Source organism: Pipistrellus kuhlii, unplaced genomic scaffold, assembly GCF_014108245.1.
Source record: "Pipistrellus kuhlii isolate mPipKuh1 unplaced genomic scaffold, mPipKuh1.p scaffold_m20_p_34, whole genome shotgun sequence".
Taxonomy (NCBI): domain Eukaryota; kingdom Metazoa; phylum Chordata; class Mammalia; order Chiroptera; family Vespertilionidae; genus Pipistrellus; species Pipistrellus kuhlii.
The window spans coordinates 5359045-5373267 of NW_023425534.1; the positions used below are offsets into that span (position 1 = coordinate 5359045).

General features: G+C 57.7%; 1 protein-coding gene across 1 annotated transcript; it reads left to right on the top strand.

Moving 5' to 3' along the window:
• The first annotated feature begins 2714 nt into the window (after positions 1-2714).
• LOC123651078 (uncharacterized protein C1orf167-like) lies at positions 2715-12630 on the top strand. The gene is made up of 9 exons (XM_045570495.1): positions 2715-2784; positions 4059-5047; positions 5361-5413; positions 5734-5929; positions 6776-6912; positions 9227-9245; positions 9304-9440; positions 11597-12251; positions 12438-12630. The coding sequence occupies exons 1-8, from the start codon at positions 2715-2717 to the stop codon at positions 11868-11870; spliced, it is 1875 nt and encodes a 624-aa protein (XP_045426451.1). The 3' UTR covers positions 11871-12251; positions 12438-12630.
• Positions 12631-14223: the final 1593 nt, after the last annotated feature.

Consider the following 14223-nt stretch of genomic DNA (forward strand, 5'->3'; position numbering starts at 1 on the left):
AGTGGGTTGGGGAGCCCGTGGGGCTGTTTGAGTTGAGTCAGGACATGCTCTGATCTCCCTTTGCAGGATCGCTCCGGCCTCCTGGGGAGTAGGCCGCAGGTGTGGGGTGAGGACAGAGTGGGAGACCAGTCAGGACGCAAGAGGCAACGGTCCTGGACCTGGGCAGGTGGGGCTGAAGGCGGTTCCCAGTATCTTTGGAAGGTACAGCAGAGGCGATTGGCTAATGGATTGCAGGTGATGCGAGGGAAGGAGAAGCCAGGGTGGCTCCAGGATTAGCCTCTGGGCCGGTGGTCGGCAAACTCATTCGTCCACAGAGCCAAGTATCAACAGGACAACAATTGACATTTCTTTGGAGAGCCAGATTTTTTAAACTTAAACTTCTTCTAACGCCACTTCTTCAACATAGACTCGCCCAGGCCGTGGTATTTTATGGAAGAGCCGCACTCAAGGGGCCAAAGAGCCGCAGTTTTCGGACCACGGCTCTGGGCCAGCAGGAGGCTAAGCTGCCATTCTGGGAGAAGGGGGATGGGAGTCTGCCTTAGACCTGTCTGGAGCTGAGGTCACTTGGGGTGCAAGCATCAGGGGAGGAAGGAGGTCCTGGCATCTCCAATCCTAAGAGCTCAGGAGAAGAGGGACCAGCAGAGACTGGGGAAGAGACGCCAGCAGGAGGGACCGAGGCCGAGAGGTGGCTTCCAGGAGGGCTCCCAGGAGGAGGTGACGACTGTCCTGCTGAGAACCGGCCGGCCGGGGACCTGCATCTCAGAGGTCGCCTGGAGGAAAGCCGCTTTGAGTGAGGGTGGCTGATTGCAGGGAGTTCATTGGAGAGGGGGATGGGGGGGCAGAAGGATCGGGATTTGGGTGTGATGAGGAGGGGAGAAGTGGTCTGGGACCTGGAGGCTGGAGGGGGGGAGGGGTGTGGTGTTTCTGCTTGTGGTCTAAGAGCTGATGGGAGTGAGTCAGTGAGGAAGGGGGAAGTGTCAGGGCAGAAAAAAAACTAGGTTTAAAATTATTAAATTTATTCTTAGAAGTGTAAAAGTTTATTAATTAAAAAAAAAAAGGAGATTGAAAACCTGATGAACAATAATAGCTGTTCATTGTAGTAGAGTCGGCGATATGGGAGGGGAGTGGACTGACTGACCTCGGGGAAAGGGGGAGTGGTGGAGGCGGGAAGAGACTGAACATAAACCGTGCACCTATGGATGAGGACAATGGGGGGTGGGGTGGGAACCTGGTGGAGGGGGGAAGAAATGAGGAACCTTTGTAATAATATGAACAATAAAGATTGATTTTTAAAAAATAAAATTAAAATAAAATAAAATAAAAAAGGAAGGGGGAAGTGGAAATGATGGGGGAGGGAACCTGTGTCCCGAGCGCCACCTCCCCCACCCTCCCCCCACCCCCCGCCAGGCCCGGTGCCCTGTGTTGACTGAGTCAGCAGTGGAGCGTGGGCAGTGTGGTTCCTTTTCCTGGTTCAGAGAACGGCACTGTGGAAGCTGGTGATGGTCCTGGGAGATGCCCTGGGGAGGGGAGACAGAGTGGTACCCAGAGATTGGGGGAGGGTCTGGCTGGCAATGGGACCACACAGGAGGCGGAGGGGCAGGAGAGGCAGTGGCCATGGAACTGGTGGGGGAGCTGGTGGCATTTCTCTTCCGATGGCCGTGTTTGGGGGGGATAGGTCCGCTGAAGGGGGTGTGGGGAGAAGAGGCGGCAGAGATCTGAGGACAGGGGGACGTGTGAATGAGTGTCTAAGAGGGTGGGGAGGGATTGTCCATGTGGATGGCGAGCTCACCGAGAGCTTAGGTGTGAGAAGGAAATGTCAGTGAGCCCGGCAGCCGGCGTGGCTCAGTGGTTGAGCATCCACCTATGAACCAGGAGATCACAGTCCAGTCCCTGTCAGGGCATAGGACTGGGTTGTGGGCTCAATCCCCAGTGTGGGGCGTGCAGGAGGCAGCCAATTGATGATTCCCTCTCATTGATGTTTCTATCTCTCTCTCCCTCTCCCTTCTTCTGTAAAATTAATAAAAATAGATTAAAGCCGAGACCGGTTTGGCTCAGGGGTAGAGCGTCGGTCTGCGGACTGAGGGGTCCCAGGTTCGATTCCGGTCAAGGGCATGTACATTGGTTGCGGGCACATCCCCGGGGGGGTGGGGGGGTGGTGTGCAGGAGGCAGCTGGTCGATGTTTCTCTCTCATCAACGTTTCTAGCTCTCTATCCCTCTCCCTTCCTCTCTGTAAGAAAAATCAATAAAATATATATATTTTTTAAAAAAACATTAAAAAAATAGATTAAAAAACACAAAAAAGGAAAGAAAGTCTCAGGGAGCAGGGAGCTGACATCTTCATGGACTGAGGGGTGACTTCCTGCGTGGAGCACCTGGGGCTGGAAACAGTGTGTTGGGGAGGAGGGAGGAGGAGGGAGGACATGGGGAGTGGAGACAGGAAACAGCCTCGCGCTCTCAGGGAGCCGGGCAGGGATGTTGGAGGACAGAGAAAGGGAGATGGAGAGGGGGTGGCATGGAGGCAGGCGAGGAGACCCCACGGGGCCTGGGCACGGCAGCTGGGGCCAGGCCGGAGGGCAGCCAGGGGTGCCAGGGAAGGGCGGGCTGTGGCCCAGGGCTGCAGGGTGGCCTGGTGGGAGCCAGGGCACCCCGTCCTCGTCCCTCAGATCTTGTCTGGAGCAGTGACACTGCTGCCACCTGGCTGGGCCCTGAGCCCATGGAGCTGAGACCCGCCGCCAGCCAGAAGGAGAATGTGTCCCCCCGGCCTGGGACCCCCCGGAGGCCAGGCAAGAGGCTTGGGGTCTGGGTTGGGAGGTGGCAGGCACAGGGTCGTGGCCCAGAGCTCCTTTCCCAGACCGGCCGGCCCGGAGCCTCCACAGTTCCCGGGATTAGCCGGATGGGGCCCGCAGGGCCAGGACGCGGCCTTCCCTGCCTGGGGCCCGAGGGAGGGTCAGGGAGGTGGGGAGGGGGGTCAGGAGGAGGGTGGACGGAGTAGGCCTGGCTGTTCCCTGGCTGAAAGGGGCTCCCACAGGTAGGTGGGTGCCAGGGGCGGGTGGGCTGGGAAACGTCCGAGTTCAGGTGCCTGGGGCTCCCTGAGGCCACAGAGCCCTGCTGCCACGGGTGGGAGCCGCCCAAGGACAAGTTCAGATTCTGACTCCCATGCCAGTTTCTCTGTTCTGGCTGTGTGACTGTGAGCAAGTGGCTCAGCCTCTCTGAGGCTCCTAGCTACACAGTTTTTAAAATATATATATATTTTTTTTAATTGATTTTTTACAAAGAGGAAGGGAGAGAGATAGAGAGTTAGAAATATCGAGGAGAGAGAAACATCGATCAGCTGCCTCCTGCACACCCCCTACTGGGGATGTGCTCGCAACCAATGTACATGCCCTCAACCGGAATCGAACCTGGAACCTTTCAGTCCACAGGCTGACACTCTGAGCCAAACCGGTTTCTGCTCTGCACACTTTTATGGCCCACAATATACTCGCCTGCCTTCCCAGGCTTCGCACCAGCGCCAGGCCGTGAGGGCTGGGGGCAGTCGGAAGGAGGGCTCTGAGCCCCACCCCAGGATCCCCAGAGCAGCCTTCAGCTGCTTGATATGCTGGGTCTTGCTTTCACCTTCAGCTGTGTCTGCTCCCCCCACCCCCATCACTTCTTGGCTCAAGCTGGAAATCAGGGGTTGTTCTTCCCTCTTCCCTTTGCTTCGCTCCTCTAAGCCTCCACAGCGGCTCTGAATCTGTCTTCTCTCCACCTTCCCTGCCTCCCCAGACCTGGTTGTCTTCCCCTCAACAGCCTCTTGTCCCCCAGTCTCCCTCTGCCCTCCGTGCCTCTGACCCTGCCCCGTCCCTGCTCCAATCAGCCAGGCACGGTCAGATCATGTCACTGAGACGCCCAGGCACTGCCCGTTGTCTGCAGAGCTGGCACCTCTGCAGTCCCGGCTGTCTCCTCCCTGGGACCCTGTCCCTCCCAGCTCTCAGGCCTGACGCCCCCACACCTGTCCCACCCAAGCCCTGAACACTGCATGGCCCGCCCAGGGCATGACTGTCTCTACTCTCTTTAGAGCAATGGAGACATCCAAAGAGCCTGGGTGTTGTCCTGGGTAGTGGACGTGGCCCGTGGGTGCCCAGGGGCCCGGCTGAGAGAGGAGAGCCTGCCACCACCCCCTCGCCGAGGGCAGCCCTTCGCCAGGAGCCCTGCCACGTCCAGACCAACCTGGCCAGCCCTAGGCCCCGCCTGGGCCCTGCCCTGAAGGACACGACCGGCCGGCTGGTCAACTCAAGGTTCCAGCAGCAGAGCAACCTCCAGCCGCTGGGAGCCCTCCCCCTGTGGGGGGTGCGGGTGTCCGCCGTCCAGCAGAGCAACCTGAGCGCCCGGGAGGCCGCCCCGGCCGGGTGTGGGAGTCTCCGCAGCCCCCACCCCGGGTCGGAGCCCCAGGAAAGCTTCTGGCCTCACCGAGTGCCCCGGGGAGGCCCCCAGCCCCCAGGGCCACAGGCTCAACCACCCTCCATCCTGAAGCCGTCCTGGCTTCTGGCCACAGACGTGCCCTGCCCACGCTTCAGGCCCACCCTGCGCTGTGCCCCCACTGACGGGCACACACGGCCAGGCCCCACATCCTGGGGTGGCCTGGGCACCTGGACCTCCAGGTTCACGGGGGAGCCCCTCACCCTGGACGACCTGGCTGTCCCCACCAAGAGCCCGGCTCGGGCCCCACCCCAGGCTGCCACCTTCCGGCTGGAGCCCTGGACCAGCGGTGGCCAGGCCCGCCCTGCTGGCCCCCAGCCTGTTCTCGCTCTCTGTGACCAGAGAAAAATACTCCCCCGAGATCTCAGGGGAGCCGGGGGTCCCCCAGAGACCCCGGGGATCCAGGCTGGGCTCCCCGGCTTTCAGGCCTTCAGCCAGCCCGCGTCCCCACCGCAGACCGCTTTGGAGGTGCTGGCTGGGGGCTTCCTTGACCCCGTGCAGGGGGTCCTCCCTGCCTACCCCCCAAGGCGAGGAAAGAGGCCTGCTTGCAGCAGGGGACAGACGGGGGACCCTCTGCTCCCTCAAGAGGTGGGCAGCAGAGAGGCCAGACTGTGGTCCCCATGTTCTCCGGGGCAGTCTGGGGTGCCCTCCCAGGGCAGGAAGGAGGGGAGAAGGTCCCCAGGGAGCAGGGCTGCGGGGGGAGGAAGAGAGGCCGCTTCCTATGCGGGCCTCGGCCCAGCCACTGGTGCCTGCAGGTAGAGGCCAGAGCAGTGTGGGAGCAGGATTTTGGGGGGCTCCAAGGGGCCATTCATCAGAAAGGGAGGCCTTGGGGCAGGCTGGGCAGGGGTGTCTGTCCCGTTTGCTTCCGGCCTGAGAGCTGCCTTGTGCTTTGTTTTCCAAGAACAAAGCTGGAAATCCTGTGAACCTGGAGTCGGAGAGGGCGGAGAGGGCCCGGTGAGGCCACAGCTGGGCTGGGACAGCTCCTTTCCCTTCTGCCTGGGCGAACGGACACTGGGGCCTCATAGCAGTTGGCCCTGATGGCAGAGCCACACGGGACTTAGGGAGAGGGACTTCCACACTGTCCCTGCTGGGGAGGGCAGGGGCCTCCGGGCCCCCAGAGAAGGGCGGACAGCAGCTCCTGGGATTTGTCACTGCGGGCCATTCTCCCGCCTCCAGAGGGTTCTTGTCTGAGATTTCCAAGCCATCAATGGGGGAAGCCCTTTCTGCTGGCCCTGGGGCTGGGGCCCACCCCTGACCAGCCTGTCCATCCCCAGCCGGCAGCTGCTGTCCAGATGGTTCGGGGCGTGGCAGCGCCTGGTGCGGAGGCGGCAGGCGGTGGCCCTGGGCGGCTGGCGGCTGCTGCCCGGGGGTCCGCAGGCTCCGCGCTGGGCACTGCGACTCCGGAAGGCCCGCCTGGAGGTGGCGTGCGGCTGCCGCAGGAGCGCCCTGCTGGCCCAGAGCTTCCAAAAGGTTTGGGGACTTCGGGGCTGGGTGGAGGGGAGGGGATGAAAAGCCGGTGTGTGCGGGAGGAGGCTCTTCCGGGCTCGGCTTCTACCTTCCGAGGGACCCCCACGCCTGAACCAGCTGTGCCTCCGCTAATAGCCTGCCTCCACTGCTGTCTTTCTTCCTTCCTTCCTTCCTTCCTTCCTTCCTTCCTTCCTTCCTTCCTTCCTTTCTTTTTTTCTTCCTCCCTCCCTCCCTCCCTCCCCCTCCCTCCCCCTCCCTCCCTCCCTCCCTCCCTCCCTCCCTCCCTCCCTCCCTGTCTCTCTTCGTGACTTTCTCTTTTTCTTTCTTTCTTCTTTCATTCTTTCTTTCTTTCTTTCTTTCTTTTTCTTTCTCATTTTTTGTCTGTGTGACTATGGGCAAGTTTCCTAACCTCTCTGTGCCTTGGTCTTCTATCTCTAAAATGGGACGATAATTGACCATAAGCCTCAGGGCTGTTGGTGAGGTTACTTGAACAAAGGGGCTCGGCTCTCTGCCCAGCACCCAGCTCGCCCTCTACCCCACACTGTCAGAGTACTGTGTTTCCCTAGTGGTCTGCAGGCCAGGCCAGGGAGGGCGCCCCTGTGTCTTCCCTCCTTGGGAAAGGGGTGCTGTGGGGGGACCCAGCCCCAAGTTCAGTCTCCCAAGGAGAGCCCTGCCCCGGGGCTCCCTCTCTCCGTTCATTCATGCATTTCCAAGGAGGCAGGGCTGTCTAGTGGTTAGCGCATAGGCTGTGGAGTCTGATAGAAGCATTAGGCCCCTGCCCCTGCCTGGTGCTCCCTCTCAGAGCCCATTGGAGGCTGCAGCCAATGTCCCTCTTCCCCCCCAATCCAGTGGAGAAACCTGGCTCGGCAGCAGACACAAGGGCAACCCCACATCCAGGCTGGCCCAGGGTCCCCACCCTCTGGGGGAGGCCAGCCCCCAGGTCCCTCGGGAAGGAAGCCGGTGGTGGACCCCACCCAGAGAAGCAGGTAATTGGGGGGGAGGACACCCTGGGTGGGTCAGAGTGGCCGGGCAGTGCTGGTAGCCCCCCTCCCCGTCCCCGAGTTCCTCTCCCAACGAGAGAATGAGAATACAACCGGCAGACGTGGACAAGGATTTGTGCAGACAGATGTCCATCTCAGCGTTGTTTATCCTTGTGAAAGCTTTGAAACGGCCTCAGAGCCCAGCGCGTGAGACAATTCTCATTTAACTGCATGATGACTGGCAACCATGCAGCATGCGATGAAGATTTAATATTTTCCTCACCACTCTCTTTTCCTTTATTTTTCTTTTCAATACCTTTAATTTCTATTTCTAAATCATGACAGTCATGCATGCTTGATTTGAAAACATATATCCAATATAGTTGGAAATTCCATCCCCCTCCCCAAGGATCCCCATTCCTGCAAGGATTTTTATGGATACGTGTGTAGAATTTTTAAAATTTTATTGATTTCAGAAAGGAAGGAAGAGGGAGAGAGAGAGAGAATCATCCATGATGAGAGAGAATCATGGGTTGGCTGCCTCCTGCAAGTCCCCCACTGGGGATCAAAGCCAGCAGCCCAGGCATATGCCCTTGACCGTAATTAAACCTGGGACCTTTCAGTTTGCAGGTCGATGCTCTATCCACTGAACCACACCAGCCAGGGCTGTGTGTAGGAAAAATGGTTATGACAATGTTAAATGAAAAAGAAAAAGGAATAAATAGTATCTAGGATATTTTTTCTATGCACCTAAACAGTGCATAAGAAAAGACCAGAAGGAAAAAAAAAACTAAAATGTTGCATACTAATGTGAATGGACTTAACACTACTGAACTGTCCACTTGTTTTTATTTTTATATTTTATTGTTTTTTTTGCAGAGAGGAAGGGAGAGAGATGGAGAGCCAGAAACGTCGATGAGAGAGAAACATCAACCAGCCGCCTCCTGCACACCCCCCACCGGGGATGTACCCGCAACCAACGTACATGCCCTTGACCAGAATCGAACCCGGGACCCTTCAGTCCGCAGACCGACGCTCTACCACTGAGCCAAACTGGTTTCGGCTAAACTGTCCACTTAAAAGTGGTTAAGATGGCCCTCGCCGATTTGGCACAGTGGATAGAGCGTCAGCCCGAGGACTGAAGGGTCCCGGGTTCGATTTAGTCAAGTGTAACCGCCTCGGTTGCGGGCTCCTCCACGGCTCCTCTGAGCACATGTGGGAGGCAACCAATTGATGTGTCTCTCTCACATCGATGTTATTCTCTGTTTCTGTCTCTCCCTTCCACTCTAAAAGTCAATGGAAAAATATCCTCCGGTGAGGATTCACAACAACAAAAAACCGTTAAGACGGTCACCCCAACCTCCAGAAAAATAAAATGCAAATAGTGCTTATCTCTGAAACAGATTAGGTTGGCTATTTTTTTTCTTCATTTCCTCAATTTTCCACTACTGTGATGTATTGTTTTTGTTCTAATTTTTAATTTAAAAAATGTGTTTAAAATAATTATTTAAATAATATCCATTTAATACATGTCTGTTATGAAAAATCCAAATAGTATGGAGGAGAGTGAAGCAAAAGCAGAGCCCCCTCCCCAAGTCCCTGTGTGGTCAGGCACACCTGCACTTCCCAGAGAGAACAGCAGGGGGCTCAGCGCCCTGTGCTCCTGGGGGCAGGCAGGGTCCGCCCCGGCTGGGGTGGACAGGTTGGATCGTGTGCCCTCCCTGGGCCCTGGGCATCAGTTTCTCTCTGGGCAACTTCACTCTCAGCCCAGGAAGCCTGAGGGAGGAGGCAGGAGCCCAGCCAGTTCCATCATGTTCTGGGCCAAGACCAGATGGAGGAGACAGGAGGGTCCAGATCCTGCAGGCCCTGCAAAGACTGGCTGGTGAGATGTGGGCGCTGGGAAAGCAGAGCAGATGGAGGTGGGCAGGGCTGAGTCCCCATGCAGGGCAGGGCAGGGGGTCCTGAGTGGACGAGTGTTCGCTGAGCACCTACTCTGGCAACTTCCCAGACGCGATCTCATTTGAGCCCCATGGTGACCTCGGCGAGGTGTTGTGCCCATTTCACTGATGGGAAGACTGAGGCACGGAGAAATTAAGTGACTAGCTTGAAGTCACACCGTGATATCTGTGTGCCACTGACGTTGGCACAGGTCCAGCAGAAGCTTGAGCGTTAGACCTGGACAGTCCCTTAGACATCACTCCCTCACAGGGGGACAAGCCCAGAGAGGAAGAGCCACTGGCCAGAGGCCACCCAGGTGTCCCGGCCCTCCTGGCCCCAGTCCCCCCTCTGCTCACTCCCTCTCCCACCCCTCCCTTTACAGTCTTCCTCCAGGAGGAGGAGTGGGCCTGGCCGGAGCAGGAGGAGGAGGAGGAGGAGGAGGAGGAGGAGGAGGAGGAGGGCCAGGGAGAGGCCTCTAGGGCCGCGCTGAGGACTCAGAGCACGGGGAGGTGCCCCGAGGCCCAGTGCTCTCCTGCCGCAGATACAGCCTGGGCGCCCCCCTCGGTCCCCCCGCATCAGAGAGCCTGGCTCCGCAGGTAGGCAGAAGGGGGCGGTGGGAGGGGGGCCGCCTTCCTTGAAGCAGCCAGTGGGATGCAGCTGGGAGGTGCCCTTTGCGTTCTTGCCTCCTCCTCGTCTTGAGACAAAGATGAGAGAGAAATGGAAGCAGCTGCCCTTGACCGAGAGCCTGAGACCTGCCAGAAACCACCCAGGAGCCGGGGTCCGTTATAAGTAAAGCTGATGCCAGTCGTCACCCGTCCCACGTGGAACCCCTGGCCGGGGGTGGGGGTGGGGGGGCAGACAGGAAATTAGCGGTCACAAGGGGGGTGCGTGCACACCACCCGGGTGTAGTGCTGTGAAGGGAAGAAACACGGATCTATGAGGTTTTTTCCTTGTTAACTTTCAAATTACGGGACATTTGTCTTACACGAAAGTAAAGAAAATGGGATGATACACCTGTGTGTCTCCCAGCTTCGAGGAAATCACCTCCTGAGGAAGCTTGTTTGGGATGTACTCCGACAACCCCCCCCCCCAAACACACACACACACACATTATCATGAGGCAACCAGGGCGACCAGACGTCCCGCTTTTGGCAGGACAGTCCTGATTTTTAACACCAGTGTCTGTAGCATATCTGAGAGATCAGGACTCTTACACAGCATGACCGCAAGGCCATGCTCACACCTGGAAAACGAACAGCAGTTCCTTAGTCCCAGCAAAGATCCGCTCAGGGTTCGAATTCCCCGCTGTTTCACAAGCATCCGTATTGCTCCAGTTTGTTTGAATTGGGATCTAAATGAGGTCCACTTGTTGGCATTGACCAATAGGTCATTCAGGTCTTTGTGAGCTGTGGGTCCCCTGAACTCTCTTTTCCTTGCCATTTACCTGCTGAAGACACCATATACTTGTTCTCGGTCTGCGTTTTGCTGATTGCACCCGCCTGAGAGTTTTTCCTGTGAGAACATTTGAACCGGTGGTTCTCAATCTTCCTAATGCCTCGCCCCTTTAACACAGTTCCTCATGTTATGGTGACTCCCAACCATAACATTATTTTCGTTTCTGCTTCATAGCTGTAATGTTGCTTCCTGTTATGAACCGTAATGTAAATATCTGTGTTTTCCGATGGTCTCAGGCTCTACAGCAGCGGTTCTCAACCTGTGGGTCGCGACACGATGAGAACCGCCAGCAGGGTCGTCTAAGACCATCAGAAAACATGGAAATTTTCATTAGGATTCATAACAGTAGCAACATTACAGTGATGAAGTAGCAACGAAAATGATGTTATGGTTGGGGGTCACCACCACATGAGGAGCTGGCTTCAAGGGCGACAGCATTAGGAAGGTGGAGAACCGCTGATTTAAACAGATGGAGCTGACCTCGACCAGGGCCAGCGGGGGTGTGAAGGATGAGTGGTTGAGAGGAGGGAGAGCAGGTGAGGGCACCAGGAGGCGGGAACAGCATGTGCAAAGCACAGGAACCTCCAAGAACAGCAGACAGGTTGCAGCCCTGTTTGTACCGGGGGGGCGAGGGGGGGGGGGACTGAGTTGGGAGGGTGTGTGTGGGGGTTTGAGATGAAGTTGGAAAGGTGTGGGGAGTACCTTGCAGGCTTGGGGAGGAGTTGACATTTTATCATATAAGCAAAGGGCTGCCGCTGGAAGATTTTAGCAGGGGAATCAAATGTTTTGATTTGAGATTTAAAAAAAAAATCACCCCAGCCGAAACTGGTTTGGCTCAGTGGATAGAGCGTCGGCCTGCGGACTGAAAGGTTCCAGGTTCGATTCCAGTCAGGGCATGTTCCTTGGTTGCGGGCACATCCCCAGGGGGGATCGTGAAAGAGGTGGCTGATTGATGATTCTCTCTCATCGATGTTTCTGACTCTCTGTCCCTCTCCCTTCCTCTCTGTAAAAAGTCAATGATATATATATATATATATATATATATATATTTTTTTTTTTTAATCACTCTGGATACTGAGTAGGAACTGACTGGAGGGGCCAAGAGTGGATGAGGGCAGCCAGGCAGGAGGCTGCGGGGGCCGTCCAGGCACGTAGAGGCGATAATGTGAAGGCCTTCCTGCAGCCCCATTTTACAGAGGAGAGACTGAGGCCCAGAGAGGTGAGGTGGTGAGGCTGGCGCTTGGCAGGAGGTGCGGCCTTTACAACCAGCGCCGGCTCTTCCTCCCGGCTCTCCCAGGTGCTTCGGGGCCTGGCTGCAGGCGGAGGGAAGACGGGCCCAGCACCAGGAGCCCCTGGCTGACCGGGAGCCTCTGGCTGACCGCCAGCTGGGAGCCCTGCAGACGTGCCTGAACCGGTGGGTGCGGGTGGAACAGCTCCGGGCTTCGGAAGGGGCCAAGGGGACTCAGCGGTCCCTCTGCCGGCGAAAGGTGGGTGAGCAAGGAGACCGAGGGCTCCTTCCTCTTCCCTCCACCCGTCACCTAAGGCCGTGGTCAGCAAACTGTGGCTCTTAAGCCCCTTGAGAGTGTGGCTCTTCCACAAAATACCCCGGCCTGGGCGAGCCTGTTTTGAAGAAGTGGCATTAGAAAAAGTTTATGTTTTAAAAATGTGGCTCTCAGAAGAAGTTTCAGTCATTGTACTGTTGTATTTGGCTCTGAGTTTGCCGACTGCGGACTTGAGGCCCTCCCGCAGGGGCGCGGGGGGAGTTGACATGTGGATTGATGAGATGGGAGGTGCGGGGATTGGGCTGTGTCTCAGGGTGCAGCCTGGTGGCCCCGGGAGCGGCTGCGCCCCCCTAGCGGGACCTTGTTCTCGTCGGGAGCTCCCCTAAGCCAGAGACTTCCTTCGTCTTCCACCAGGAGGGGAGGTGGCCCTGCTGCCGGGAAGCGCCTGTGGTGAGTGGAACAAAGGCCTCTGTCCCCACTGAAGCCGACGGGGAGAGCTGGGGTCTGAGGGCCTGGAGGGGAGGGATTGGGGTGTGGGAGGGCGAAGTGCCCATGAGTGGAGAGGTCTTAGGGGAGGGCCTGAGGCAGAGGGAGGTCACGGGGACATGGCTGAGGGGTCTCTTGACCGCTTCTCAGGGAACGTGGACCTGGGCAGCTCAGCCCCTGGAGGGGCCGTATCCCATGGCCTGAGGAGGGTGGCTCAGGCCGAGGGGCCGCCCCGGGATCGAGGCCAGGGCTCCCGGCAGACAGCCTGCCCTCGAAGGGTCCTCCGAGGGGCACTGCTGCTCTGAGGGCGAGGCTCTCCCAGCGCCTGCGGGCCGAGTAGGTGTCCACGCAGGCTTGTGACTTAGGATTGAATGAATGGGCCTGGGGCAGGGGTGGGCACAGGGCAAGGGTGGGCCTGGGGCAGGGTGGGCCTGGGGCAGGGGTGGGCCTGGGGCAGGGTGGGCCTAGGGCAGGGTGGGCCTGAGGCAGGGGTGGGCCTGGGGCAGGGGTGGGCCTGGGGCAGGGTGGGCCTAGGGCAGGGGTGGGCCTGGGGCAGGGGTGGGCCCGGGGCAAGGGTGGGCCTGGGGCAGGGTGGGCCTGGGGCAGGGGTGGGCCTGGGGCAGGGTGGGCCTGGGGCAGGGGTGGGTCTGGGGCAGGAATGGGCACAGGGCAGGGGTGGGCCTGGGGCAGGGTGGGCCTGGGGCAGGGGTGGGTCTGGGGCAGGAATGGGCACAGGGCAGGGGTGGGCCTGGGGCAGGGTGGGCCTGGGGCAGGGGTGGGTCTGGGGCAGGAATGGGCACAGGGCAGGGGTGGGCACATAAGCGGGGCTCTTCCCAGTGGCTCCAGCAGGGGGCCTGGCCCACGGTGGTACCCAGCAGGTGGGGGGCAGGGGAGGTGGCCCAGGGACACAGACAGTGATTGAGCAGAGAGCGTGGGACAGACAGAGTCCTACTGAGGCGGCTGGAGCCTGATGGGGACGTTAGTCTGAAGCTCCTCTCCCTCTCCAATATCACTTCTCCCCCAGCTCCCAGCTCAGGGGGAGCCTCCTGGGGCGGGAACTGTATCCGCCTCCTTACCTCTGTCTCGGCACCGTGCAGGGGCCCATCCTGCGGCAGGCACGGGGTAAATACTGTAAAAGAACATGTGAAAGAGGTCTTATCCCCCGTCCCAGTGTGTCTCATCATACAGCTAGCCCAGTGGTTGGCAAACTCATTAGTTCAACAGAGCCAAATATCAACAGGACAACGATTGAACTTTCTTTGGAGAGAGAGCCACATTTTTTAAACTTAATCTCCTTCTAACGCCACTTCTTCAAAATAGGCTCGCCCAGGCTGTGGTATTTTGTGGAAGAGCCACACTCAAGGGGCCAAAGAGCCGCCTGTGGCTCGAGAGCCACGGTTTGCCAACGACTGAGCTAGGGAAACGGAAGCTAAGAGGGCTGAGCAGCTTGCTTTAAGTTGCACTGTGAATCAGGAGCAAGAAGGCGGGTTCAGAGCCCAGGCTGGTGGTTCTGTGTGAGGGGAGGGGAGGGGCCAGCCTCCCGCACACACAGGGCAGCAGGTGGATGTAATCACAGAGTTAAGGATTCTGGCCTTGAGAACAAAATAGATCACAAACGAAAGAAATGGAGGACAAAAAGCGTCTGGACATAGAGTTCAAATCTACACTTATAAGGTTTTTCAAGAATTTCCTAGAAAAGATGGATAAGACCTATGAGGATATGAAAAGAGATCAACTAGAATTAATAAGGAGTCATCAAGAAATGATAAGGGATCAACAAGAAATAAAGAATACATTGTCTGAAATAAAAAATATTTTACAGAGTCCTAAAAACAGAAGGGAAGATTGCAAGAATCAAGTCAAAGATTTGGAACATAAAGAGCCAGAGGACACTCCTCCACAGAAGCTAGAAGGCAAGAGAATCCAGAAAATTGAA